This window comes from Fusarium falciforme, chromosome 1 (genome assembly GCF_026873545.1).
Source record: "Fusarium falciforme chromosome 1, complete sequence".
Classification (NCBI taxonomy): domain Eukaryota; kingdom Fungi; phylum Ascomycota; class Sordariomycetes; order Hypocreales; family Nectriaceae; genus Fusarium; species Fusarium falciforme.
The window spans coordinates 4,621,459-4,647,390 of record NC_070544.1 but is presented as its reverse complement, the minus strand read 5'-3'; the positions used below and the strand labels follow the sequence as shown (position 1 = coordinate 4,647,390).

Genomic DNA, 25,932 nt, shown 5'->3' with positions numbered 1-25,932 from the left:
CGGGGCTCCTTTCCCTTGAGAAGGACAAGGCCTCGGGTCCTGGGAGGGAAGGAACCCAAGGTTTCGCGGACGGCAAGAACCATCATTTCAACATTCCATCCAGCAGGCCGGACTCAAACCTTCCTTTCCTTCTCTTCTCAACCACCTTTGTTCACGCCTTCGAACCATCGTCACTCGCTTCAATTGTCGCTCATTTAATCACTTGTCAAAAGTCACTGTGCGCATGACTCTTTTCTTTTTCCCACTCCAGCCCCTCTGTGTGCAGTAGCTAACCGCTTTCCAACCCCCACAGCCTTTAAGCTTTGCAGATTCGACCTCTTTTTCACCTTCTTCTCCTCCCATCGGCCCGTGTAGGCCCGCAGCAGCTCCCCGACTTACACCGCCCGTCATCCACTTCTGCAAGCATCATCCTGATTTCTCTTGGGGCAACCGGCTTGTTTCTGTCCGGCTAGTTTTGTTTCTCGGCCGATGCCAGAGAAACAGCTGCTCTTCTCTTGCCTAGATCTTCGCCTCTGAACTGACACCACTTTTCAATGGTTCTGTCTTGCTTCGTCTGACCTTTCTCGATCCTCTCGACAATACACTTTCCTCCAGTATCTTCTCCCAAGTGTCAATGGCGGCGATATGGCGGCGACTCCCTCCCACGGCCGCTTCAAGTTCACTCCCTCCAACTCTCCCTTCTTAGCTCGCCCAACTCGGTCCTCCAGGTCACCCATGCGCGGTCGCACCACTTTGAATGACTCCTCCAAGCTCTCCTTGAAGCGTGTTATCGGCACCACTTGCTCCTCGCCCACGGGCTTCGACACACTACCCTCCTCGTTCGCTTATATCGCTGGCGGCGCTGTCGTTGTGGTGGATGTTAATGGCGAGAATCATACCCAGCGCTTTTACCGAGCTCGACCAACTGCTGTACCTTTGTACTCGGTAGCAACATTTCAGAATACACCTTCGACACCGACAGGAACTCCCAAGGCCAACGACAGCCGTGGCCGTGTTGCACCGAGCTTTCGAAACTCACCTCATGCCCCCACTGACTGGAACGAATCTCCCGGAAGCAACACATGGACCAGTCGTGAACGAATCAAAGCTGCTACATGTCTCGCGCTGAGCCGAGATGGCAAATATTTGGCTGTTGGCGAGACTGGATACGCTCCTCGCGTCCTGATTTTTAGCTTGCACGATACTTCTTCGGATACCCCCCTCATCTCTATTAGTGAGCATGCTTTTGGCGTCACAGCCGTAGCATGGTCCTCAGACACTCAGTACTTGGCATCCCTTGGTGCCGCCAACGATGGATTTATCTATGTTTGGAAGGTCGACCCTCGCACGGGTGCGGCCAGGCTCTTCAAACAGAACAGGTGCACATCCTATGTCAAAGACATGGTCTGGATGGGCAACTGTCTCATTACGCTTGGAGTCCGCCACGTGAAGATGTGGAAGCCCGATGACGGGCCAGCCATTTCTCCTACGAAGCAAAAATTCTTGAATGACCAGCCACCGGCGTCGACTCCTCCCTCTCAGAGAACCCTGCCAGGGCGTAATATCTTGCTGGGGTCTCTTCTGGAAACTACTTTTACTTGCGCTGCTGTTGTCAAAGACTCCGGCCTTATCCTCTGCTCTGAAACGGGCGATGTGTGCATTCTGGAGGATGACGACAGGCAGATGAGGTTACAAAAAGTCCTTGGTCTGGACTTTTCTATCACCTCGATTGCCATCCGAGGCAATCTTGCCTACATTGGAGGCAAAAACGGTCATTTTGCCGTGCTGGATGCCGTGGCTGTCTTGGACGGCAAGCCCGCATCAGCATGCATCCGCGAGACGACAGCGCCCTCCACAGGGCACGTCGCGCTAGGATTTCTGGCGGACAAGCTCGTGACTATCGATTCACGGCATTGTATCGACATCTGGAATTATGACCATGTTCCGGGCAAGGATGCCCAAGCTGTGGCCAGCGTCCCTATTCCTGGCCATGGACAACCAGTTACGGGCATTCAAATGCTACAGAAGCCGAATTATCTGGACGCATCGTTCCTGACTTGGACAGTCACAGGCAATGTTACTTTCTGGACACTGGAAGGCCAAGTCAAAGCCTGTGTTGATGTCCCGATTGAGATCACCGAGTCGGAGAATGACCTGGTGGGACCTATCAACCAGCTAACGTGCGCTCGCACAACGAGTGATGGCAAGCTGCTCGTCTCAGCAGACCGACTTGGTGTCCTGCGCGTCACCGACATTGCGACAAAGGACTCCATACTCGACATCAAAGCTCACACGGCCGACTGCCGTTGCGCGAGCGTTTACGATACCGGCTCAAAGTTTCTCATGGCTTCTTGCGGTAGGGACCGCACCACACAACTTTTCCACCGGACAGTGGATGGCTCTATCGAGCACTTCCAGACACTGGAATTTGCTGCCAAGGTCGTTCAAGTCCTCATTCCATCTGACGACAAGGTGTTGACCTGCTCCTTTGACCGGACGTTGCAAATATACGACATTATTACAAAAGAAGGCGATCCAGATGCTATCGCTGCCATTCCTTCTAGGGTTATTTCACTAAGAGCTTCTCCCAGTTCCATGGTCCTGGGCCCCGGCCAAAGGACCGTATTTGTTTCGCTTTTGGATCGATCCATTTGCCAATACGACCTCAACACGGGTCGCAAGATTTCTTGTTTCAAGTGCACGGACGAGGGCAGGGGAGACTCTGCTGTTCTCGACTCGCTCTCCTTTGGCCAATGGCCACCCAAAGACCAGGATTTTCTATTAGGGACATCCAACACGGACAAGTCCATCAGGTTATACGACGCCCAAACGGGGAGTTTCTTGGACCGCGAATGGGGACATACGGAAGCAATCAACGGGGTTTGCTTGGTTGAGGATGAAGACGGAAGCCGCAAGGTAGTGAGTGTTGGTTCGGACGGGACCATGATGATTTGGTTGCTGGATCTGAACGATCCAGTCCCCGGTTCGATGAGTAGGGATCCGTCGCCGGCCAAGGATATTGTTTCTGGACGACCGCCACTCCGAAGAGTATTGTCAAAAGCTGAGCTGGCCGAGTTTCAGCGCCCTTCGACAGCATCAGGTCGAAGATCACCACCACGGACGCTCCAGCGACGGACTTCTCGATTCAATTTGGCTGCGAGTGTGACAAGGACGCCGACAAACACCTTCCCAACGAGCCCTGGAAGCACAGCTGTTGAAGATACACCCTCACGACGACCTTCAGGAGACAGCCGGGTCAGCCCTCCAGTTAGTCCCAGAGCAAAGGTCACTCGGCGGCCATCACTCCCGGCGTTGGGGACAACTGCTCGCAAGAAGACATCGTCCTCCAACCTACGGTCTGGTTTCGGATCATTGAATATGGCGACAGAACAGACCTGTCGTCAGTTGCGAACATACCGAAAGAAACTTGCTTCCTCGGAACCCATCAGTCAAGACAACCTGACCGAACTGGATCAGGAGCTGCGATTGACAGCGGCTGCGCTTGGCGATCGGGCCATTCGAAGCAAGGCGATGAACGAGACGGTCTTGAGTGGCTTACTCGACCAATACTCGGAGAGGCTGGTGACATTATTAGATGAAAAGCTGCGCCTTAACTACCTGCCCAGGGACCTAACAGAAAGGAACCTAACAGAGGGGGATGGGGATAGTCCTGATTCTGAAGGCCAGCCAAGCGCAGATGGGGATTCAAGTTCCCTCTCGCCATAGTATATTTTGGTCTCATGTGTTATTACGGGGCTGTTTTGTTTGTTCATTTTCATTTCTTACCCGGGTCAAGACGGCAACGGCGTTTATGGTTGATAGATTTGCGGGAAAGGGCGGCCAACGAACAAGGTTAAGCGTGGAGTGCACTCCGCTTGCCGAGTTCCATCATGATACCACTGGGTCTGGAGTCTTGTTGATAACTGATAGCAAGCACTATTAGGATGCAATCTATCATTACAGCCGGGATCGGCGTTTATTGTTGACTGATTTCCATTGCTGACACTGGATGTTGTTGAAATGTGAATTGATACATCTGTAAGTGAGCGAGTCAGACAGACTTGCTATTCGTCAAGTCAAAGCTCACGCTTGGCGCGGTTGGCAGTAGCGAGTTGGTCGTCAGGGGTATCACGTGATTGGACACGCCTTAGCGCAGCTGGCGGCTCTGGACCTCAGCCCAGATTTTCCTCCCTGCATCTCATCGACTCTCCCCAAAACAGCTCACCCAACATTTCCGGCGAACTCAATCACGTGACATCAGGCCAGTCGATCGCGATCCCGAGGCAAAAAAATTACCACACGACAGTCGGACCGCCGAGCGCGTTTCGCAAGAGGAGGCTCCAGATAACCCCCAACCTGCATCTGCATCACGCCAGATGAAAGGCCTCACGGTCAGCATTGACGGTTTTGGAGTCATTGACTAAGGTTGCCTCTGTACGTGTTTTGATAGCGTCCCGTCTCCCCCAGCCATGACGTAGCCGTGTTTTTCCTTTGTCGCGACGAGGCCTAACTGGACAACCCACCAACCATAGACCGTGACCGTGGCGCCGGTTCATCTTCTTGCGAGACGTGAAGGCCCCCTGGATAGCTGGCGAGGTGGACCGCGGGGCATGAATCAACCGGCCGCCTACACGCCCCTCGAGTCGCTGTTGCTATTCCAGTCGGTGGTGACCAATGGAGTCGACACTGGGGCCTTCGCGCGCATCTCGGAGTCTCTGATCAGCAACTCGCTCATCAAGGATGATCCTACATACGATCCCACGCGACTGCAGCCGGATGCGCTGCATCAGCTGTTCCTGCTGTTGCTAAGGGAGGAGTTGAGGACCGAGGCGGAGCGCGGGGATGCGACAGCAGATGGATCACCAGGGTCAAGGAAGAGGAAGTTGGGGACACCGCCGCTGCCGACGCTTAAGGAGGTCTACGAAAATGTCGAAAAAATACCTGCGCTTGTCGAGACACTCTACGCACGATACCGCGAAAACATCGTCAAGCAGATCCGCGAGGACGAGCGGCGATTCGAGAATGTCCGTGGTGAGATTCAGCTGCTTGAGCGGACTGAGAGAGAGCGACGCGCAAGGGCGGCAAGTCAGAATGGAACACCGGTGCTCGCCTCGCGGGATGCGAAGCCTGTCCTCGCGCCCAACGGGCCAACCGCATCACCGACTCCAACCCCGAACTCTACGACGCCGGCAACTGTGCGGAGGGGACCTACACCGCATACGCCCGTGATCCCACCAAAGCCTCCGATTTCTCACGTTGCGCCACCAACTGTTACTCCGCCGAGTCATCTTCCCTCTGGGACGCCGCCAGTCCGACCTACAGCACCTTCAAAGCCTCCTAATGGGAGTGGTTCTGTTCTTCAACCTCCCGCAGGTGTCCCCCAAACTGGTCCACGACCGCTGCAACCACCGCAAGCGCACCCTCCAAAGCAAGCACTTACTCCACGGCCCGAGGTTGGAATCAAACCAAAGGAAGCCAATGCGACTCCTCAGACTGTGACCCCGGTAGCGGCTCCCCTCAAGTGGGAGAAGCCGTATCAGCCTCCTCAAGCAGCTCATACGACACCACAACGACAACACCAGCCTCCTACACAAGGACCGACGGCTCCTCCCGGGGTACAACAGCAGCAACAGCAGCAGCATCAACCACAACAGCCACACCATCAACAGCAGCAGCACATACCACACCCGCAACAGCAACAGCATTGGTACCCTCAGCAAACTGCTCAGTTTTCTCCTCAAACTGCTGCTCAACCTCGCCCTCAGACACCGCAACACGCTCAACACCAGCCTCGACCACAGGCACCTGCTCAACATCCACCACAGGCCCAGCAGGCCCAGCAGGCCCAGCAGGCCCAGCAGGCTCAGCAGGCTCAGCAAGCTCAGCAACATGCCCAGCAACATGCTCAGCAGGCTCAGCAGGCGAAACCGCAGCATCAGCAACGACCAAATCCCCCTCAAACTCCCCAAACTCCCCAGCACCCGCAGCCGTCTCTACCACAGCATGCCACTCCCCAACAGGCTCAACATCCTTCACCGGCACAGCGTGCTCAGCAAGCTCTGCCTGTTCAACAGACTCAGCAGGCCCAGCAGGCCCAACAGGCCCAGCATACCCCAGCCACTCACCAACCGCAGCCGCCACGACCACAGCAACAGCAACAGCAGCAGCCGCCACGACCGGCTTCTCACAAACCGGTCCTTGTGCCTCCTCAGCATGCGGGACAACTGGCACCCCCTTTGCAGCCAGCTCCTCCACGACCAAGTGGCGAAACCAATGTTCAAGCCCCTCAAGCTCGACCAGCGTCAACCACGCCTGTGCCGCACCCAAGCCGCCCTATCCAACCGCCACAAGGACAAGCACAGCAGGTTCCTCGTCAAATTGCTTCAGCCTCGCCGACTCCTTCTGCAGGAAGTACTGGCCCTATTGCTCCACCACAACAAAGATGGCCACCAGGATATGTGTCTCAACAGGCACAGCACCCCTCGCCGTCTGGTTCTCCTGCACCGCTGGCATCGAAAGCGGATAACAAAGCTTATACTTCTCCTTATGTTGCTCAACCCCCACGGCCTGCGATTCCTGAACATATTATCCGCCAAGCCGTCAACACACCTGTCAAGCGGCTTGGAACACCTTCTACACCACATACCCCAATTTCAGCTACGCCAACACATCTCACCCATGGTTTTGGAACTAGATGGGCCTCACAATCGACGCCTTCCACTCCACGTCCCCTTAGTGGGGAACCCCAAAGTCCCGCGTACGAGCCGGTTAGCCCTCCTCAAAAGCCGGCAGCCCTGCCCAGCTCTGCTGGCTCAACACCAAGACCTTCCAAGCGACAGGCCCCCAAGTCGGTACCGAAGACGGAGCCCAATGTTCCCAAGTCTATTCGAGGACGATCGGCTCGAGCGGCACCCAAGAGCCGCGGGATTAGTGCTACTCCGTCCTTGACTCGATCCAGACGTAGTCAGTCTGTCATGTCTCATACGGATGATCACACGACGCAACCCTCTGAGTCGGCGCCCAAGATCAAGGATGAGGATGCGACACCTCGGCCTACAGAGGACACTGGTGATACCACAGCAGACGAGAGTGTTCCCGGTCGACCCCTGATTGTGACCCCGAGCAGCGTGTCGTCGCGACTGCAGAAGCGAAAGCGACAGGATACGCCCTTGGAGCCTCCGCCGGCGACGACGCAAGTCCTGTGGACTCGTGGTTTCACCAAGGTTTCCTCGTCGGCTCTGGACCAGATCTCGAGCCACCGTGATGCCAATATGTTCGCAACTGCCCTTCGGGAGAAGGACGCGCCCAACTATCACCAAATTGTGCTGCAGCCACAGGATATAACGTCTATCCGCTCTGCTATCAAGCATGGTAATAAAGCAGCCGTCCAGGCTGCCGCGGGCCTACCAGGTGGCGACCCTGGCACAGCGCACGTGTGGTTGCCGCTGTCTGACGAGCTCGTCCCTCCAAAGGGGATCATCAACAGCGCCCAGCTTGAACGTGAGCTTGTCCACATGTTCTGCAATGCCATCATGTACAACCCCGATCCCGACCGTGGCCCTGGACCAGCGTTTATGAAACGGTCCCAGGACGAGGAAGAAGAAGTAGTGGGCTATCGCCTCGACGAGAACGGCGTGGTGAAGAACACCCGCAGCATGTTCGTCGAGGTTGAGAAGCTCCTGGGCGAGCTACGGAGCGCGGAAAAGGAGCGCAGCGCGCCACCGCCGTCTACCAACCGTCCTGCAAGTGTTGCCACGCCCGCCGAGGAGACGGGCGATGATGATGACGAGCCAGGCGAGCGCGAGACGGGGACGGTTAAGAGACGTCGAATTGGAACCAGGGGATGAGTGAACGATCACCGCTTCGAGGTCACAACGACTTTGGATGTTGGCTTTGTGCGCTGCAGAATGAAGCGCAGCTTGTACTTTTTTGATTGTGTACAGCGTCTAGAATACTGAGCTAGCTCCTTGTTAATTACCCACCACTCAAGCATCCCATCAACTGATGCGTGTATGCTATGCAACAATTACTATTCCCTTCAATCGCACCTTTGCTGTCTATTTATGTCTGTGAAGTCTCCGGAAACTCCCAACGCCGTCATTACTCAGGTTCTTGCAAGGTGCCACTGTCTGAGCTAGAGTATGTAGTAGTCAAGATATAAACACTCATTCAAGTTTAGGCGCGCCTTGAGATGTGCTCGACCGATTACTATGCAGGCCCTTTTTGGAGCCGGCGCCATCCTCAGCGGGTCGCTTGCGAGGCCAGTCGGGGCAAATATCGATGTTGTCTCTGGGGAACCACCATTCTAGAAAGAGGAAGAATAGGTAGTCGACGACACAGCACAAGCAGAATAGCTTGCCGGCCCATATACCGCAGCCGTAGTAGCGTTTAAGACGATCGATGAGAGCAAAGTTGCGAATCCGACTGCCGTAGCCAGAGGTGTCGATGCCGTAGAACTCGTCTTCAGGGATGGTGCCCGAGATGCCGTCGTAGACGCGCTCGGTGCGGAGGGCAACGTTTTGCCACGAGTACATCTTCTTGACCTGGTCATGGAACTTTTCCGTGCGGATCTTACCCGCGCGGATGGCGGTTATAGCCTTCCCGGTAGCAAGAACGATATCGTCCTCCTCTGGCTTGGCAAATGTTGTCATGTGTGAGGGAAGGACCTCGGGGATACCACCGACCTGGGTGCACACGACGTACAGCCCGCAGCTGGCTGCCTCGACAATGACGGTACCAAAGGCTTCGGTGAGAGATGGATGGAGGTAGATATGACCACGGACCATGACGTCGCGGACCTCCTCGTGGCGAATGGGACCTAGCATCTCGACGCGGTCCTGGAGAACGTTTGTCTCGATCATCTGTTCCAGATCAATGGCCTTGGGACCGGAGCCGGCAATGATGAAGCGTGTGTTGGGATGATTCTCGAGCACACGAGGGATAGAGGCGATGAGGAGGTCAGTTCCCTTGTTGTAGAAAAGACGTGAGATGACGACAATGGTGATAATGTCGCGGGGTCCTATTCGTTGGGGAGAAGGGTAGACTGGGGCTTCGGAGCCAAATGTTGTGCTCTGGGGTGAGGGGGAAGCTGGAGTATCCTTGGGACGGAAGTTTTCTGCAACGACAGCGTTGGGTATGACTGAGACCATCAGGGGGTCGAGAGATGCTCGAAGCACTGTGTTTTCCTTGCTGCGATGACGTTAGAAGAGGTCTAGCATGGCATTGCTTTCAAGTCTCACCATGTATGGCTCACGCAGATACTATGATCAACATCACTCAGCGTAAACTTGAGGAGCTTGTTGGTGAGAATGGTTCCAGCGTCGGCGAAGCCAAACAGCGAGTGATCGGTAAAGGCAGTGCGCAAGCCCATGGTGCGGGCGTGGAGGATGGCCTCGTGGCAAAGACTGCTGAGACTGCCATGGCCATGAACAATCTCGATACGCTCGCGGATGCAAATATTTCTGAAGATGGGAAAGAACGAGAAGACAGTGGGAAAGGTGGCGTGGCGATAGATCTCGAGGAAGGGCACATGGTAGACCTTGACGCCGTTGGTGAGATAGCGGACGCCCTTGCGGTCGTCGTAGGCGTGGGTGATGACGATGACCTTGTGGCCGCGATCGACGAGCTTTGTGGCGAGTTGATAGATGTGCGACTCGATGCCTCCGGGCTGGGGGAAGAAGAAGTCGCTAACCATAGCGATGTTGTATGTGCGGCGTGTCATGATGGCGGCGGTTAGGGGGGGTTCCAGCAGAGCTGGGCCCCTGAAGATGTCTAAATGAGCCCTTGCTCAGCAATTGCTGAGATGATTCAGGCGACAAGACTCAATTGATGGTGTTTTGCTGCGCTGTCGAGGCCATGGACTCATCTCATGCTTGTCTCCTTCTCTCATTCCACGTGTAAGACATGGCGATGCTGCAGGGGTGGTGTTTCTAGGTGGACCACGCCAAGCCAGACCGCGTAGAAATCTAGCGGTCAGAGGCGGCAGAATCGCGATAAGATGCTCGATCCACCCAAAATTTTGGGAAGGAATAAGTCCCAGGCCCCTCCATCACCAACGATTCTGGATACAGGTTTCTACGGTCTTGGAGAGGAATTGACCTGGAAATCATGTATGCCAGATATGTCCCTCCATCAAAGGGCGGAAGCTCTTCGAATGCAGCACCAGCGCCTGCTGCACCTCCGAAACCTTCCACCACGAGCGACGGCTTCAACTACTCGCGATACGTCCCCGGCGCAAAGCCTGCGCCTGCGCCAAAGCCCGTCGAGGTGCCACAAGTCCAATACTTTGATGACGAGCCGACACCGCAGAAGTCGAAGAGGAAATGGGAGTCTACAGAAGAGGCTGAGAACTCTCCGCAGCCCGACAGCAAAAAGTCCAAGACGGAAGCAGAGACGGTGAAGAAGGACAACGAAGAAGAACCCAAGAAGAAGAAGAAGGTTAGAAGAGGCAAGAGGAGGACCGGAGCTTCCAAGGACGACGAGGAGGAGCCAGAAGCCCCCAAAGACAAGGCCGAACCACAAGAGGTTGAGAAGGAGACACCTAAGGAAGTAAGTGAGGTCCAAGAGGAGAGTCAGACGCTCGAGGAGGACTCTGAAAAGGACAAGAAGGAGAGGAAGAAGAAGGAAAAGAAGGAGAAAAAGGAAAAAAAAGACAAAAAGAAGGAGAAGAAGCAAGAGCCGGAACAAGCTGATGAGGTGACGCCTGAAGTGAACGACGACAACGAAGATGTATCCATGGTCGATGCTACAGGTCCCGAGGTGGTCGAGGATGTTCCCGAACTAGTCGAGACTATGAGGGCAACCGAAGAAAAGAAAGAGAAGAAGCGAGAGAAGAAGAAGAAACACAAGGAGCCTGAACAGACAGAGGGAGAAGCAGCCGAGGAGGACACCAAGAGACACAAGGCGGTGCTCGAGCGCTTAGAAAAGTCGTTGAAGTTCGCCAGCGAAACGGTGCAGGACGTCGAGGAGGAATCAGATCAAGGAGAGCTCCATGGTCTCGAACCTCTACCCCAGCCCGAACCCATCTCCATCACAACTTCCAAGCCCAGCTACGAGACCCTTCCACCCTGGCTGGCGGAGCCAATTCGCGTCTCACAAGATACTCGCACGCCTTTTGCAGATCTCGGCATTCTGCCCAAGGCATGTCGCGTGCTAGAGGAGAAGGGCTTCAAGGATGCTTTCGCTGTGCAGACAGCAGCAATTCCTCTCCTACTCCCCACAAGCAAGCAACGGCCAGGCGATGTCCTCATCTCTGCTGCCACTGGTTCTGGAAAGACCCTTGCGTACGCACTGCCTGTCGTACGAGATATCAGTCAAGGTGCTGTGACAAGACTCCGGGCTCTAGTGGTCCTCCCTACGCGTGAACTGGTGAAGCAAGCCCAAGAGGCGTTTGAGCTCTGCGCCAGAGCATTTGAAGGCGGAGACCGGAAGAGGGTCAGGGTGGGCATCTCAATCGGTTCTCAGTCACTCAAGCATGAGCAGGAGTCTTTGATGGATCGAGAGGTCCGGTATGACCCTGACACATACAAGAAGCTGCAAGAGCAGAGCGAGCAAAGGAAACAAAAAGCTGGTATCTCTGCTCTCGATGACTTTGACGATGACGAAGCCGATCCTCGGTTGAGCAGCATGGACGGCTACGTTGTGGACTTTCCCTCAAAGGTGGACGTTCTGATCTGTACCCCTGGACGATTGGTAGAGCACATGGAACAGACTCCTGGCTTCAGCCTCGACTATGTTCGATGGCTGGTAGTTGATGAGGCCGACAAGCTCCTTGCGCAAAGCTTCCAGGGCTGGCTGGATCTCGCAATGGACAAGTTCCGCGTCAGCAAGTTCAGCGCCCGGGACTTTCCAGACATGGACTTTTCGGGTGTTCGAAAGGTCATTCTCAGTGCCACTCTTACCAGAGATCTGAGTCTACTCAACCAACTGGGTCTGCGACGGCCGCGACTGATCGTCCTGGAGAGCGACGGCGATGTCCAGATCGCGGAGCATTCTCTGCCTGTACTCCTGAAGGAGCACGCCATAAGAGTTCACGACACGAATCTCAAGCCGCTCTACTTGCTTGAGCTGCTCCGAAGCCAGGACATGCTCATGGCCAGTCCGAACAAGGATGAAGACGCTGCTAAGCCTGATGAAGCTGAAGAGTCTGATACCAGCTCGAGCTCGGACTCTAGCTCAGACTCTGATTCTTCTGATTCTGACTCTGACTCTGACGCAACCTCAGACACAAGCTCCGATTCCGACTCTGACTCGGATTCTGAGTCTGAGTCCAAGTCGAAACGGTCATCAGGTCGCTCACTCAAGTCTCATATTCCTGTCTCTCTCATCTTTACCAAGTCAAATGAGTCGGCGCTTCGTCTATCACGACTGTTGGCCCTGCTTGACCCTTCGCTGGCCTCGCACATCGGCACTCTCACATCTACGACACCTACACACATCCGTCGCAAGACTCTGCGTGCTTTCACGGCACCATCCTCTCCCATCCGGCTCCTCATCGCTTCCGATCTCGTTGCCCGAGGTATCGATCTTCCCAACCTCGACCACGTCATCAACTACGACCTGCCGCCAAGCGTTGCTGGTTATGTCCACCGAGTTGGTCGTACAGCTCGAGCTGGAAGGTCTGGATGCGCATGGACACTGGTTGGCGATGATGAGAGTGGTTGGTTCTGGGGCAAGATCGCCAAGGGTGCAGGCGTCAGGAGAGCTCAAAAGATGGAGAGAACGAGGATTGAAGAGATGGGCGAGGAGAAGGTGGAGGAGTATGAGGCTGCCCTGGAGAAGCTGGGCAAGGAGGCTGGAAGGTGATGTAGATATTAGAGATGGGCGCGCATGGCGCATCTGGAGTTACATACCCAATCAAGTCCTTGACTACATACAATGGTTTCTTATGGCCTGCCGTTCAGTTGACATGTCTTTATCCTCAGTCAGACCAGTTATTGTGCTCTGGGAGACTTGATGGTATAACTCTCGAGCCAGAGCCATTCTAAGTTAGGCTTCCATACCCCTGTGCCCCTTTCCCCTTGTTGGACCGTTCTGATGGAGTCTCTTCTTCCTCTACAATAGATCTCTCTGGCCCCGGCAACAGGGAACGACGGCTCTCATGATGATCATCTGTTTGGCCTCGATGATATTTGCCCCAGGCATTCCATGAGCCCATGCCGTCCTTGACAAGGACGAGACAAATTATCTTGACCTACTGTTAGCGACTTGTCTGTGCCATCTTCTGACATTGCTTACCTGTATAAGACCGACTACGATCACAACAATTAAATCTACACCCAAAGTCTTCTGAAGTGCTCCTCTCCATGGCCCTTTGCAGGCAGCACTCCGCTCATATCTCTCGGCGCATCTGTTCGCTTTCCCTGGAGGGAACGGATAGGCCCGATCCAGGATCGTGTTTAGCCCACAGCAGTCGTACGCATCTTGAATACTCTGTATCCCGCGGGAATCATGGGCGCGAAACATGTGCATCCACTGTGTTTCGAGCATACAATCCAAAGTGGAGGAGGGCAGAATCGTCTCGAAGAGGATGGTCGCGAGGATGGTTGTTGCGAGGCCTTGGAGCACCTGGATGATCAACGGGGCGAGCTTGGCAACTCTGTTGGAGGAGGACGACGAAATTGGACCGTGGAGAGAGTAGAATATGTTGATCAGAAACCCGGAGACGGGGAGGAGGATGGTGAGGATGGAGACGGCGGGCGAGATGGGGAGGGATAAGGATGAGGCGTGGACGTGGACGCCGCTGGAGGGGCAATCAGTTGAAGCCTCATAACGAAGAAGGGAGATACTCACATGGCGATCCCAAGCAGCACGAGGCTGAGCTGCAAAACATGGTGAGACCATTGATGTAGCCATCCAGGGCTATTGTCGACTTACAAGGATGTGTACAATGACGGGGTTGATCTTGATCATCTTGGGGGCGGCTTAAGTGGTGGCTATGGATAGAGATAAAAGAGAAGAGAAAAGAGTAGAAAAGAAGGAAACGGATCTTTTTGGTCTCGATTGTGTGGTCTTGTTTGTTGGGTTGAAAATGCAACTGTAGGCATTCAATGACGGGGACCTTTCCCCGCAAGATGCGGGAGGCCGACCAAGGACAAAACGAGACGTGCCAGCGCGCACCGTGGGTGGATGTAAACAAACATGGCTATTTATTAATTAGTTTGACGTAGAGTAACGTATGGATATGGAGGCAGACATTTGATAAACTGACTTGCCTATTTGATGTACCCTCGATTTTATCTCTTCACCTAACGACAGCGCCCAGTGTAAAAAGGACCTTGATAACTCGATGGATAAGAATTTTCCGAGACTCTATACTATCTTAGACCACTTTCTTTTGATCTAATTGTTATTATACAATGTGATTGAGAGGTTGATAAGGATTTTCCAAGGATACATAGGTAGGTAGCTATCCTTAGGAGGAGTAGTGCGCGTAATGTCCACCCCTGAGGGTAGCACATGACCGTCACGGATGCATTGGGTTGAAAGATAATATATAAGCGTATCTTCATATATCCTAGCGTAGGTAGAACCATTCTAGTTGATTATTCAAACATAGGAAAATGTCGTGTAAATGACAGGCGGGCATAAGTCGTAGTGCATACTGCTAAACAAACACACTTTTTTTGTACACAGGCCATACTCGAATAGTCTCGAGAGGTCTAGTTATACAGTCATTTTTCATCAAGAGATTCTGGCAGCAGTCTGCTGAAGCTGAGATCTCTTGATAAAAGTACATGGAAACGTATATGAAACAAAGGAAAGGCTGCTTCTCAAAGAAGCGAGCATCAACGACAAGGAAATTGGGTGAGAGAAAAAAGAGTGATACTCAATCAACGCAAAAATATTCAGAAAATGACACGAAGAAGTTAGTAAAGGTCGTTGGCCGAGTAGCTCAAGTGGAACGACTCGGGTGCCAGCCCAGTTTTGGCATCAAAGCTCTGGTAGACATCGTCCTCTACCGAAGTGGCAGAACTGGTCCCAGCTTGATACGGATCCGAGCAGTCAGACGACTCCGAAGAGCCAAACGTAGCAGAGTTGTCATTGAGAAAGCCTGTGCCGTCGACGTCCCCAAAGATGTAGTCATCTCCCATGTCCAGGAAGTCGAGGAAGCCCGTCTCCTCGGCCATGTCTGACGTCTCTTCCGAGGTTAGGCCCGGGAGGGGGAAAAGGTCTGCAATGCAACGGGGGAGGTCCCGTAGACTTTCAATGATGTCGTGCTTGACCTGCGGCTCATAGTGCATGAGCGCCTTTTCAACCTCCTTGGTCACGCGGTGGCGGATGACGGGCTTAGCCTTTGTCCACCACTCGCGGTACTCGGGGATGCTTTCCCGGTTGATAGTGGAGGCTTTGGCTGTTGATAGAGAAGCGTCATGGTCTAAGGCTAGTCAGTATTATTATGTCTGGAGGCAGCTTCTCATGACTTACAAGGTGACGGGATGCTAGGGTCATCAGGGTCCATGTTGAACAAGATGCCATACCACTCCTTCCACTTCTCTTCTGGAGACTTTCGGGTTCTTGCCTTGAGCTTCCTGGCCTGTTCCTCGTCGTATCCATCCGCGAGATCTCGAGGCATCTTGCTTGGGTCCTTGACCGTGCAAGGGGTAGTCTCTCGCTGGTGCTTCTTGAGCTCTTCATCCTTCTTGAACCTGCGGCAGCATCTGTTGCATTGGAACTTGGGAAGGCTGTGGCTGCGCTCAAGGTGCTCCCTAGCCATAGTTAGCAAAACTGTTATTGCAACTATCGAGCTCACTCACTTTACCCGAGGTAGCTCTGTCCATCCTGGACCACAGCACGTGCGCTTCGCTCCAAACGTCTTGGGGTCGTACTGGTGATAGGGGCATGCGAAGCGCGGCTTGGTGTCGTCCTTTTCGATCCTAGCCCTCTTCTTGTCCTTCTTCTTCCTGAAGCTGTCGTCATCCTCACTGTTGTCGCTCTCGTCCCTGCTACCGTGGCGGCTAGACCTCTTCTGGCCAGCAGCCGACGAGCGGGACGTGGACTTGATGCCCTGAACGGAGCCCGATGAAGGGTGCGATCCTCCAGAGGCGGGATCGCACCCTTCATCGAGTGCCTCCAGTTTTCGTTTAAAGCATTCCGAGATAGCAGCCATTAAACTGTCGACGATGATCTGCTTGCGGCGGCACAGCTCCTGGTTGATGCGGTAGTCTAGGTAGGCGGCCGACGGCTTCGTAGTGGGCTTGGCGTCTGAGGAGGCGGCGGCTCGCCGTCCAGCATCTGGCGGCAGAGGCACGTTGAGGAGCTTTGCGCACTCGTCTGCGAGGTTGGTGCGGCGTCCTTGGGGGGACGAGTTGACTTGGCCGCTTCTTGGATGTGTAAGGGTGTGTGTATACAAGATGAGATAGATGAAATACTCACGGGGAGGCAGGAGAACCTCGACGGTCCTGACCGCTCTCCTGGTCCTTCTTAGACCGGGACTTTCGTGATGTGCCAATAGGTTGGTTCTACATGGTCAGAACTGGACAACTAGTATTGCAATGACGGCTTACAGTATGTGAATGAGATACAGTGTGTTCAGTTGATGAGCGAGATGGCTTGTTTCTAGTGACAAAGACTTTCTCTTCCGAAGCCTGAGGCATATCCGATCGCCGGCTGCCCAGACGACGGTCTATAGTTGGGTTGTCGAGGGACGGCTTGAACCTCAGGAAGCCGGGGAAGAGGCGTTGCAACTTGGACTGGGCGGAGTGGTAGAAGAAGGTGTCTCGATGGTGGCGGTTCGAGGAATATCGTGTAGCTTTGTCTCTCAACGAGGGCATTCTCGTGAGCTACGAGGTCGTTTCTGGTGCATGTTTTAGCCCTTGCACTTTTTGATGAGAACGATGGGACGCCTTGAGAAGTAGAGATAGAAGTTGGCCAGGGTTTAAACATTAAGAATAACAAGACAAAGAACTATATATATATACTCACGATGGCCCGACCTGCCCTCAATTATGTCAAGAGATGATGGTAAAACCCGCAAATGCGTACTCCGCGATGACGGCTGCCATATCGCCGACCGCGGGGAAGAGAGAAGGGCACATCTGCGATGTCGAGGGACGAGACAAGTGCACAGCCATATAAACACGCGCATGTGAGTGGATGCAATGTGCGAGAGATAATAGATGGGGGGCCTACAAAGTATGACTTACTTGTTCATGCAGCAGACTTGACGAATCGAAGGTACGCGATGAACGTGGTGGTAAACAAGGCTATGCCTGTTTGGACCATCCAGGTCATCCGGCCTGCATTGTAAGGCGGATGGATTGCATACTGCATCGCGGAACAAGGCGTCGACATACATAATGATGGTTCGCAAACTACCCCATCGGCCCATTTTCCCATCGAGTGGTTTGCCCAAGGCGATCATCACCCCCGCGGGCCTCGACGAATCAGTTTGAAGTTCTCGGATGGACTGGAACGGGGCAGTCACACGGAGACTGCAGTCAGCCGCTGCCAATTGGGTCAGGATCAGTTGTGATCAAGTTACACTTTTGAATGATACGAGCCAAGTCCAGCCGCATTGCCCCGGCAGTTGTCAATTCAGCCCTCGCTTAGTTGTACAAAGAGTCGAGGCTGTCAAGGCATGTACAACCTCAACCTGGCGTCAATCCCACACAAACTGCCTCATCCATCTCAAGCATGAACCATGAACTTTACTGCTTCTTGCCGTTCTTCTCCTGCTGCTTCCGGGCCACAATCCCATCCACCCGCTTGAACGACGGGAACCCCTCAAAGAAGCAGTTGGACAGCCACAACCACCACTGCCCAGACAGCCTCTCCACGCCGTGCCTCTGCAGCTTCCTGTCGAAAAAGTAACACTCGACCACGTGAATCCCGACGACCGGCCAGAAGATGGCGTTGACGAGCCAGCTGTAGAACGTAGGTCCCCCCGGGAACCCGGTTTCCAGCAGCCTCCAGACGTCGGTGCCAGGCTGGACCCAAGGGAGGGTAGCGGCGCAGAAGAAGTAGAAGATTACAGATCCGGTAACGATAATTCCAAAACCCTCGGGAGGTCTGTAGCCTTCAATGACCACGTCGCTGAGGCCCAGCGCCTCGCGGGCCTCAACCGCCATCTCGATGATGCGGTCCTTGGCCTCCCCCCAGCCCTTGAGCGGCGGCGTGAACGGGATAAAGTGGTCCCTCCCGTCCCTCGAGCGAATAGTCATGCCATTGAGGTCGACGTCCCGCAAGGTCGGGGACGAAGCGGCGCCAGCAGAGAGGTGAGCGTAGTGGCGCAGGTAGTAGGAGATCTCGCGCGTGTGGTCCTGGTTCATGTGCGACACGATGCGCTTCTTGCGGGCATCATCAGCGGAGGCCATTTTGAGGACGTCTTAGGTGCCTTGGGGGCGGTATTTGGGGGAGTGTTCAATTGGGGCGTTGGTGTTGAGAAGTGGTTGGTGGGCCTTTGCTTGTGATTGTGAGCGCGACTTTGACCGAGTGAGGTTGAAAGTGGAGCCCCCTGCATTTCCTCTCGGAGCCGGGATCGGAGATGGATAAACTGATGGGTTATTTTACTCCAAGATCAAGATCAGGTACCATACACTCAAGTACACACTCTTGGATGCTAATTGGGTTTGTTTTGCTTGTCGAGTTGCGAAGCCGTGTAAGACGTAGGTAACATAATACACAGATACCAGCCGTCTTACCAACACCAACACCAGCACGACACACCAATCTTGATCATAACTAACATTTATTCGGTTCTGGTACTATCGTGTGCAATTCGCTTGCAATACAAGTTTCTAATTCATCATGGCTCATTAACCTGGCTCGTTTCCTGAACATGTCCCTTTTCCGCATCCCATTTATTCACCGCAACCTGCGTCGTCGTGATCGTCTTGACGCGGATGCCAATTCTCTCTCCCACCTGAGAAATCATGGAGAATCTCTGTCCGCCTTGGATCTCTGTTTGCACGTTCCCTCGGATCTTGTCACCCAGTCGTAGATAGGATTGTGCCTGCTTCTTGCTCCGTTTTTCGATTAGAATCCTAAACGAGCTCATCTGTCGTAACTTTGTTATCGAAGTTTTTAGCTTGACTCGGAGAGTCTCTGTGGAATTGTTCTTTCCCGTCTCGGGTCGGCTTCTGGATATAGGTCGACTGCTGGATATGGGTCGACTAGATGGAGGCCGACTTGAAAAGGCTCGACTCGACGGAGGGTGGCTCGACTCTCGACGACTTTGCCACTCTCTGTCGCTAGGCGAATCCACGCTCGTGAGCGATGGCCAGATGTTGGGGAGGCAGGCGACAATGACCAAGGAAGATACTTCGACATCCATCCAGATAATCCGGTCGCGGTAGTCCCAGACTGGTTTCATCTTGGCGGCAAAGTCGACCATCTGCCATAGGCGGAAGCAAGAGACTGCCAATGCAAACACTCCGAGTGCGATCATGCCCGTCACTATCAACCTCGGCCCAATCCCAGTTGCAAGTCGACGAACTGAAAGAAGCACGCCTATAACAAGAGCGGCATTGAATGCAACGTCGAATCCAGCTGCCACATGTGAAAGAACCTGCTGGTTGAAACACTGGCCGTTCTCTGGACTTTGTGTCCAACCATTCCATGGAAAGTCGATTGGTGAACATTGAAATATACGCAAGAAAATAAAAACGATTGTAAAGATGGCGATAAACGCCATGGCCGTGTAGGAGATGATTTGGTGTCGGTTGCGAGGGAAGATGCGGAGGCACACGAGGAGGACAGCCACTCTCGATAGGCATAGACAGGCAAGCTCAAGGGCTTCGGCGATGTAGACGATCTAATTGTATTGTTAGAACCAGTTGAAAAAAAAATCAGCCGTTCATTAATCACACGTACCTTGAGTCCGTCTGAGACATTTTGCACAGCGGTATCCCAAGTGCTCAAATCGGCCGTCACAAACCAAGCTAGCAGATATCGTTAGCATACCTAGTCCATTGCCAAAAGACTATCCATCATACCTAAGTGAACCAAAGTGGCAAAGACTGTGTAGAGAAGCTTGAAATACTGTCAGACTTTGTTCTCACTCTCTTGATGTCCAATCTTACCCCACAAATCACCATAACATGGTCATCCAAAGAGAGTCTGCTGCAGGTTGCCCAGCTCGAAAACACTCGTAGCCAGGGGCTCAGCCATGCCGGGATTTCTGCTGCGAGTAGAACGTAGTGGTTGTTTTGCTTGGAATCGGGTTTTGTGTCGCACATCTGGCCTCGAACATGTGCGAATCCTGGTCGTTGTTAGATTCGAGGTACGAGATCACCGCTGAATAGAAGCCATACTCAGTCGTTCCAGACCAGAGCATTCGCGAGAAATGCAAGTATCGACTTCGCGGTCTGGGTTGCCTCCATTGCAAAGAGCAGTGGCATTTATCCCAACTCCACTAAATAAATCGCCATACGACAACTCGAGGCATTTTGACTATCACTGTCAGCAGGGGAAAAATGTCAGAGACAAAGCACTCACAGCACAACTTGGTAGCCCGCCGGTTGACTCAAACCCATTGGCGCATACTCCAGCAATGAACAACGGCGAGCAAATTGCCCAGGACGCGAGCTTCATACCCGTTGACTGGCATTGAGGCAGATTATTAGCAGGTCAAGTCACGACAAAAATCTCTTTTGCGCAGAAGCATCAACTCAGACTGATAAATCCTTTGGTGCCTGGCCGCGTCTATAAAACCCCCGGATCGGCAATGGACAAAGGGGGGCCCTACACGTGTAGTGCAGGCATGGCAGCTGCATGCAACTGTAACGAGAACTAACACTAGCTCTGGGAGCTATAACTGCCATGGGAAACCCCTGTAGCCATCGGCATTGCAGAGTTCAGCATTGAGGATCGTCTTAGGATCGGATGTGCTCTTACACAGACCAGCCGAACGGGCACGAATTCCATCATGCGGCTCAGAGTCTTAATGGCATGGATGCTTAAATTGCTTCTCAGAATAGCGACTGTGGTAACATTCATCTCGGTTGCCCCGGTCTGAGTACTGAGCCCATCAAGATCCACGGCTTGACCGATGGACTTCCATCAGGTCCTTGGACATATTGAGATGCAACCCCCTATCGCCGCATTGAGGACGCCCGGCTTATGCATAAGTCAGCAAACCGAGAACTTGCGAGCTGCACCCTCCAGCCCTGTTCCCTCCTTGTGCGACGCATGGGTTGGCCCTAACCAGGGAGTAGGTATGCAACCTCAAGAATCTGTAGCCACTCAGAGTTGGGCCAAAGAGGTCTGTTGAAGCTCTCTGCACCCAGAATTGAGCTCACACTGGAGCTTTGACCAGGCCAAAACTGGGGCAGCGTCGTACGAGAGCAGTTGCATGCTTCAGGTGAAACCGCGGGCTCCTTTGGCAATGCAGCAGCGCATAATCCAGCCCGTAAAAATTTCTCCCCGCAAGATGGAGGGTTGAACAGAGTGTAGACTGGGAATAGAGGCTTCTCGGGGGCAGTTAGATTAGAGCATGACAGCTTTGCCAGATGAACGCCAAGCACACAGACACTCTACCAGGGTTATGATTAGAAGGCGATGGCTGTTAGCTTCGATCAGAGAAGTCTTCCAGAAGACTTCTTCTGGATCCCTTAGACCGCCACTTGCGAGTCAGAGTCAGCCTGGCTCTCCAGGGTCCATCCGGTGCCACATCATCCCGCGTTAGCTTTCCAGCTCGTCGACGCAAGAGGGAGACCTGAAACTTGTGGCGAGTGAACTTTGGTCCTCAGGAACAGTGAGCTGCAGGTGTCACGTGGGGACGAGGTTGAAGCCGTTAGAGTGTGAGAGCCGTGTGATCGGATTCTTGTATCGCCAATTGAGGGCCCGAGGCTATTGTATGAGAAACACGATCAGACTTGTGACCTCAACATGAGGCTCATTCGGTCTCAAGGGTCCGCCGGAAGCGCATGTGCCGAGGTTGGCGTGTCATCAGGTGCTCGGTGAGCCATCGGCGAGAGGATTGAGCAGCTGGATCGAGGACCAACGGAGCCGAGGATTGCTTACACAGCAAAGATGAGGTGCTCGACGTTTCCACACACTTGAACGGCTCTGGAAGCTGCCTTTTCCACGGCGCGGCTCCAGTGGGTTCGGCTGTTGGTGGTTTGTAACGGCAACGTTGAGTGGTCCCGGTCGGCGATCCATCGGAGGTCCGAGCTGGCCCTTCGCTTGATGATGAATATCATCGAGAAGAAATTCACGATTGAAGAGCCAACTTGTAGTATTAATTCGCAGAAAATTCATGAAGGACGGTGCTCTGGTTGCCTGTTGCTCATTGCCAATCACGGCCCTGTCTCAGAGTCTTGGGCGGGAAACTTTGGAGTGCGACAACTGACAACCCAAAGTATCCCCTTGCACTAACGGGCTGCTGAGTCATCACACCCCCACAGCTTCAACCCCCAGATGGCCAACCCTTGGATCCTCCTCGATCGTATCTCCGCTCGGCGTTGACAACCTCAAATGGGGCAGCAAAACTTTTCTACGCAAGTTATCAGATCAGATTGATAAAGAAATCCCTTTTGACTTGCTGATGCCCCCCGGGTCGGCCCAGCGAGCGATTCCTCCTCCTTGACCTTCGTAACTCCGAACCCGCAAGGTCCCAGCAACGCCCCGGCATTGGGCAATCTTTTTTGGTTTGAGAGGCCTCTAACCCATCGGCTCCGGATCGAACCATGACTTCAGACCGAAGTGAGACCCCGGACTCGGACGGTGACCGAAAGTCTGGGTCCATCAACGGCTCCGGCCAGCCGCCCGCCCGGAAGCGGCAGCGAGTCCGACTGAGCTGTCTCGAGTGTCGTCGTCGCAAGCTCTCGTGCGACCGGGGCTTCCCGTGCGAGCGTTGCATCAAGAGCGGCACGCCCGACCGTTGTAGCTACGAGTCTCGCAATGGAGAGGTAGTAAATGCCTCCTCGGGCGTGCCCCCGCCCTTTGCCCAGCTCGACTCTCGCCGCTTTGTCGATCCAACTACCGGCCTGTCCCCGCGGGACCCAGAGTTCGTCCGTCAGGATCACGATCGGATCCGACGCCTCGAGCTCGAGATCGCCCAGCTCAAGAACCAGATATCCCGCACCGGCGTCTCCTTCGATGGCAGCACCGTCGCTGCCACAACCACCTCGCCCCAGACCCAAAAGGATGACGCCCATCCTGGGGAGCCCGACCCCTCCGTCCGCGAAGTACACGAGTCCATCGAGGCCACCAACATGTCTGCCGATAAGGGGGAGCTTCGATTCTTCCGTGGCCGGGGCTTCCGCACCCGTTACTTTGGTCCCCATAACGCCAGTATGGCCTTTGTCGAGTTGACAGGCCTCTGCCCTTTCATGAAGGAGACGGCAGATGAATGGCTTCGTCCAGTCATCCTCCATGACCGAAAGGATCGCAAGAGAAGACGCGAGGATCGTGAAAAGATCTTTGAGCAGTCGGATCCAGAACTGGAGGCCCTGCTGCCGAGCAAGGAGGAGTCTGATGCCCTCATCGATGTCTACCTTGACCAGTTCGAACAGGTCCATCGCATCGTTCACATCCCTACGTTCCGCAAGGAGTACGCCGAGTACTGGGAGCCCGGCTCCACTAAGCGATATGCTGCCTTCACTGCCCTCATCCTCGCCATGATGGCCGTGGCAAGCTGTGTTCACACCCACGATAACCTCAAGTTCATTGGCATGATGTCCAATGCCCGTCACTGGGCAGAGCGATGGATCAAGGCCTGCGACGAGTGGTCGTCGAGGCAGAGTCAGAAGCATCGTCGCTTGATTCACTATCAAGTGGCCTGCCTCTTGTATCTGGGCAAGAGGGTCAACACCATCAAGAAGAAGCGCTTCTGGACTGGCTCTGGTGCCTTGATCCAGGACGGAATTGCGGTTGGACTCCATCGGGAGCCAAGTCATATGGCTGCGAAGATCACCGTCTTCCATCAAGAGATGCGTCGAAGGATTTGGGCAACCGTCCAAGAGTTTGATATGCAGGCGTCATTTGACCATTGTCTACCGACGCTCGTGAGCCAACTTCACTACGATACCAATGCGCCTCGCAACCTCGACGACGAAGACTTTGACGAGAGCACCACGGTTCTCCCACCTGGGAAGCCTACCAAGGAGTACACCTTCTCCTCCTTCCAGCATTTGGCTCGACAGAGTCTACCGCTCCGCCTGGAGCTCAGCCGTTTGTTGACAGGCCCATTGTCCGACATCGACTATGACCAGGTGATTCGATACACCAACGATTTGACGCAGGAGATCGATGCGCTACCGTCATGGGACATGAACATTGATAATACCAAGGGGAAGAAAAATCCCTTGATTGCATATACACTTCTGCATGTGCAGCTGCGACAGTACATCATTCCACTCCATCAACCATATCTAAAGCTCCGCAAGCAAAACTCCAAGTATCAGTACTCGGAGATTATCTATTACAACGCGGCACGGGACATTGTCCTTTTGCATGACAAGCTCTATGAGCAAGGGGTCCGCAGCCTCAACTTCCTCCGAGAGGATGCGCTCACGACAGCCATCAACCTCTGCAGCGTGACAATGCTGCAGCCTCGAGGATCGACCAATATGATCATGATCAACTCACACCACACACTCAAGCTGATTGAGAAGTGCATTGCGATGAAGGAGGACCGACTCCTTCGGTGTGGCAACAATGAGCCGTGGGGATACTCGATCATGTGTGCGGCGCTGGGACTCCTTGAGGCACATCTGGGAACCAAGGAGCCAGAGGTTGCCAAATCGACCTCAGCAGAGAGGTTTGTCAACCTACACTACCGACTCCTTGCCAACCAGGAGCCTCCAGTGTCCGGGGAACAAGTATCAGGACCGATGAACGCGGTGGCAGGCGGCCCAGCAACGATGGGGCCGGCGCCCAACATACCGCTACACGACCGGCCAAAGGTAATGAAGCTTGAGTTCCATGGCAGGGCGTTTCCTAATATTGGTATCCAGTCGGTGACCCCCTTCTCGTTTACGCCGACGATGCCCTCGGCTCCGATCGACCCAAACCAGGCCCCTTGGATGATAGGGGGAGACCCCACTCAGCCTTTCAATCTGGATCCGAGTCTGGAGCTGCTAGGGCTGAATCTGAACGAGATCTGGGGCGAGTCCTGGGAGCTGGGTTAATCAAGAGCAAAGCAGTGCGTGCGTGCAGTGGGGTTTGTCTGACGCCTACGTAATAATAATAACTGCTGTGGATGTGCTGCTGTGCCTCTCTGAGGGTAACTATGCATGGGTACTGGTACTTATGGACAGGCGTTATGTTATCATGGGAAGCGCTGCCAGAGCCAGACTTGTTTCTATTTTGATGATACCAGGATTCTTCTCTCTACTCAACCAACATCTTTCGACATGAGTCAAGCACATATCAACGAGTCTGGCAGCCAATGCCACGATTCGACTCATGTGTCTTGGAACAAAAGCAACAGAAACATTCTTGTCATGCTGTGGGTCTGAATATTGACCCTACTCCATACTGACAGGCTGTACCAGAAAAACAATTGGTGTGCGTTCAATTGGCTGACTGACTGACTGACCGACTGAACCCTGATGCTCTGACCCAAGCCCTTTGACGCATTTAGCCCAGGGCATAGGTTGAAATTTCGCAGATGCCATCAACGGATACCTGCCTTATCAGTGCCACACTCTATCGACTCGCCATCGTGTACAAATATTGGACAAACTGACTGCCGTTCAGAAAACTAACCATCACTTCCAATGGTCCAATCTTGCTTGTGGGCGCCGCCATCATCATCTCGCCCTAACGCTGCAGCTTGGGACTGTGGGGTCACCCCCCACCCATCACCAATGTCTCATCTACCAAACCGCCAACAGCATTTTATTGGAAATATGGTCGATATAAAGAATATCGTTATGGAAAATGAACTTGTTAATGATGCTGCGGGAGTGGAAGAAAAGATGAGACCGGGGAACGAAGATGAGGCAGTGACGGGGCCCTCTGGTGGGTTGGCGTTTGTACCAGGGTGGATGAAAAGACACGTGCGCT

The 25,932-nt window shown here is 53.8% G+C and overlaps 7 protein-coding genes and 1 pseudogene across 8 annotated transcripts, besides 1 other annotated feature; 3 read left to right on the top strand and 5 right to left on the bottom strand.

Moving 5' to 3' along the window:
* Positions 1 to 624: 624 nt before the first annotated feature.
* NCS54_00131000 (Hypothetical protein) lies at positions 625 to 7,826 on the top strand (the record flags this gene model as incomplete). Its single annotated transcript, XM_053146939.1, has 2 exons — positions 625 to 3,561; positions 4,512 to 7,826. 2 exons carry the CDS (start codon positions 625 to 627, stop codon positions 7,824 to 7,826), a joined length of 6,252 nt encoding a protein of 2,083 aa, XP_053002914.1.
* Positions 7,827 to 8,144: 318 nt separating this feature from the next.
* On the bottom strand, positions 8,145 to 9,700 carry NCS54_00130900 (Phosphatidylinositol N-acetylglucosaminyltransferase; the record flags this gene model as incomplete). The annotated part of the gene is made up of 2 exons (XM_053146938.1): positions 8,145 to 9,168; positions 9,219 to 9,700. 2 exons carry the CDS (start codon positions 9,698 to 9,700, stop codon positions 8,145 to 8,147), a joined length of 1,506 nt encoding a protein of 501 aa, XP_053002913.1.
* A 386-nt stretch (positions 9,701 to 10,086) lies between these two features.
* On the top strand, positions 10,087 to 12,783 carry NCS54_00130800 (Hypothetical protein; the record flags this gene model as incomplete). The annotated part of the gene is made up of 1 exon (XM_053146937.1): positions 10,087 to 12,783. One exon carries the CDS (start codon positions 10,087 to 10,089, stop codon positions 12,781 to 12,783), a length of 2,697 nt encoding a protein of 898 aa, XP_053002912.1.
* A 178-nt stretch (positions 12,784 to 12,961) lies between these two features.
* On the bottom strand, positions 12,962 to 13,890 carry NCS54_00130700 (Hypothetical protein; the record flags this gene model as incomplete). Its single annotated transcript, XM_053146936.1, has 4 exons — positions 12,962 to 13,171; positions 13,216 to 13,720; positions 13,771 to 13,799; positions 13,855 to 13,890. 4 exons carry the CDS (start codon positions 13,888 to 13,890, stop codon positions 12,962 to 12,964), a joined length of 780 nt encoding a protein of 259 aa, XP_053002911.1.
* A 956-nt stretch (positions 13,891 to 14,846) lies between these two features.
* Positions 14,847 to 16,751, bottom strand: NCS54_00130600 (C2H2-type domain-containing protein; the record flags this gene model as incomplete). Its single annotated transcript, XM_053146935.1, has 5 exons — positions 14,847 to 15,355; positions 15,406 to 15,686; positions 15,735 to 16,301; positions 16,354 to 16,439; positions 16,485 to 16,751. 5 exons carry the CDS (start codon positions 16,749 to 16,751, stop codon positions 14,847 to 14,849), a joined length of 1,710 nt encoding a protein of 569 aa, XP_053002910.1.
* Positions 16,752 to 17,627: 876 nt separating this feature from the next.
* On the bottom strand, positions 17,628 to 18,293 carry NCS54_00130500 (DUF2470 domain-containing protein; the record flags this gene model as incomplete). Its single annotated transcript, XM_053146934.1, has 1 exon — positions 17,628 to 18,293. One exon carries the CDS (start codon positions 18,291 to 18,293, stop codon positions 17,628 to 17,630), a length of 666 nt encoding a protein of 221 aa, XP_053002909.1.
* A 431-nt stretch (positions 18,294 to 18,724) lies between these two features.
* Positions 18,725 to 20,177, bottom strand: NCS54_00130400 (annotated as a pseudogene). Its single transcript has 4 exons — positions 20,001 to 20,177; positions 19,914 to 19,950; positions 19,792 to 19,859; positions 18,725 to 19,732 (listed from the first exon to the last, which is right to left on the bottom strand).
* Positions 18,725 to 20,177: a sequence feature.
* A 2,430-nt stretch (positions 20,178 to 22,607) lies between these two features.
* Positions 22,608 to 25,052, top strand: NCS54_00130300 (Zn(2)-C6 fungal-type domain-containing protein; the record flags this gene model as incomplete). The annotated part of the gene is made up of 1 exon (XM_053146933.1): positions 22,608 to 25,052. The coding sequence occupies one exon, from the start codon at positions 22,608 to 22,610 to the stop codon at positions 25,050 to 25,052; it is 2,445 nt and encodes an 814-aa protein (XP_053002908.1).
* Positions 25,053 to 25,932: the final 880 nt, after the last annotated feature.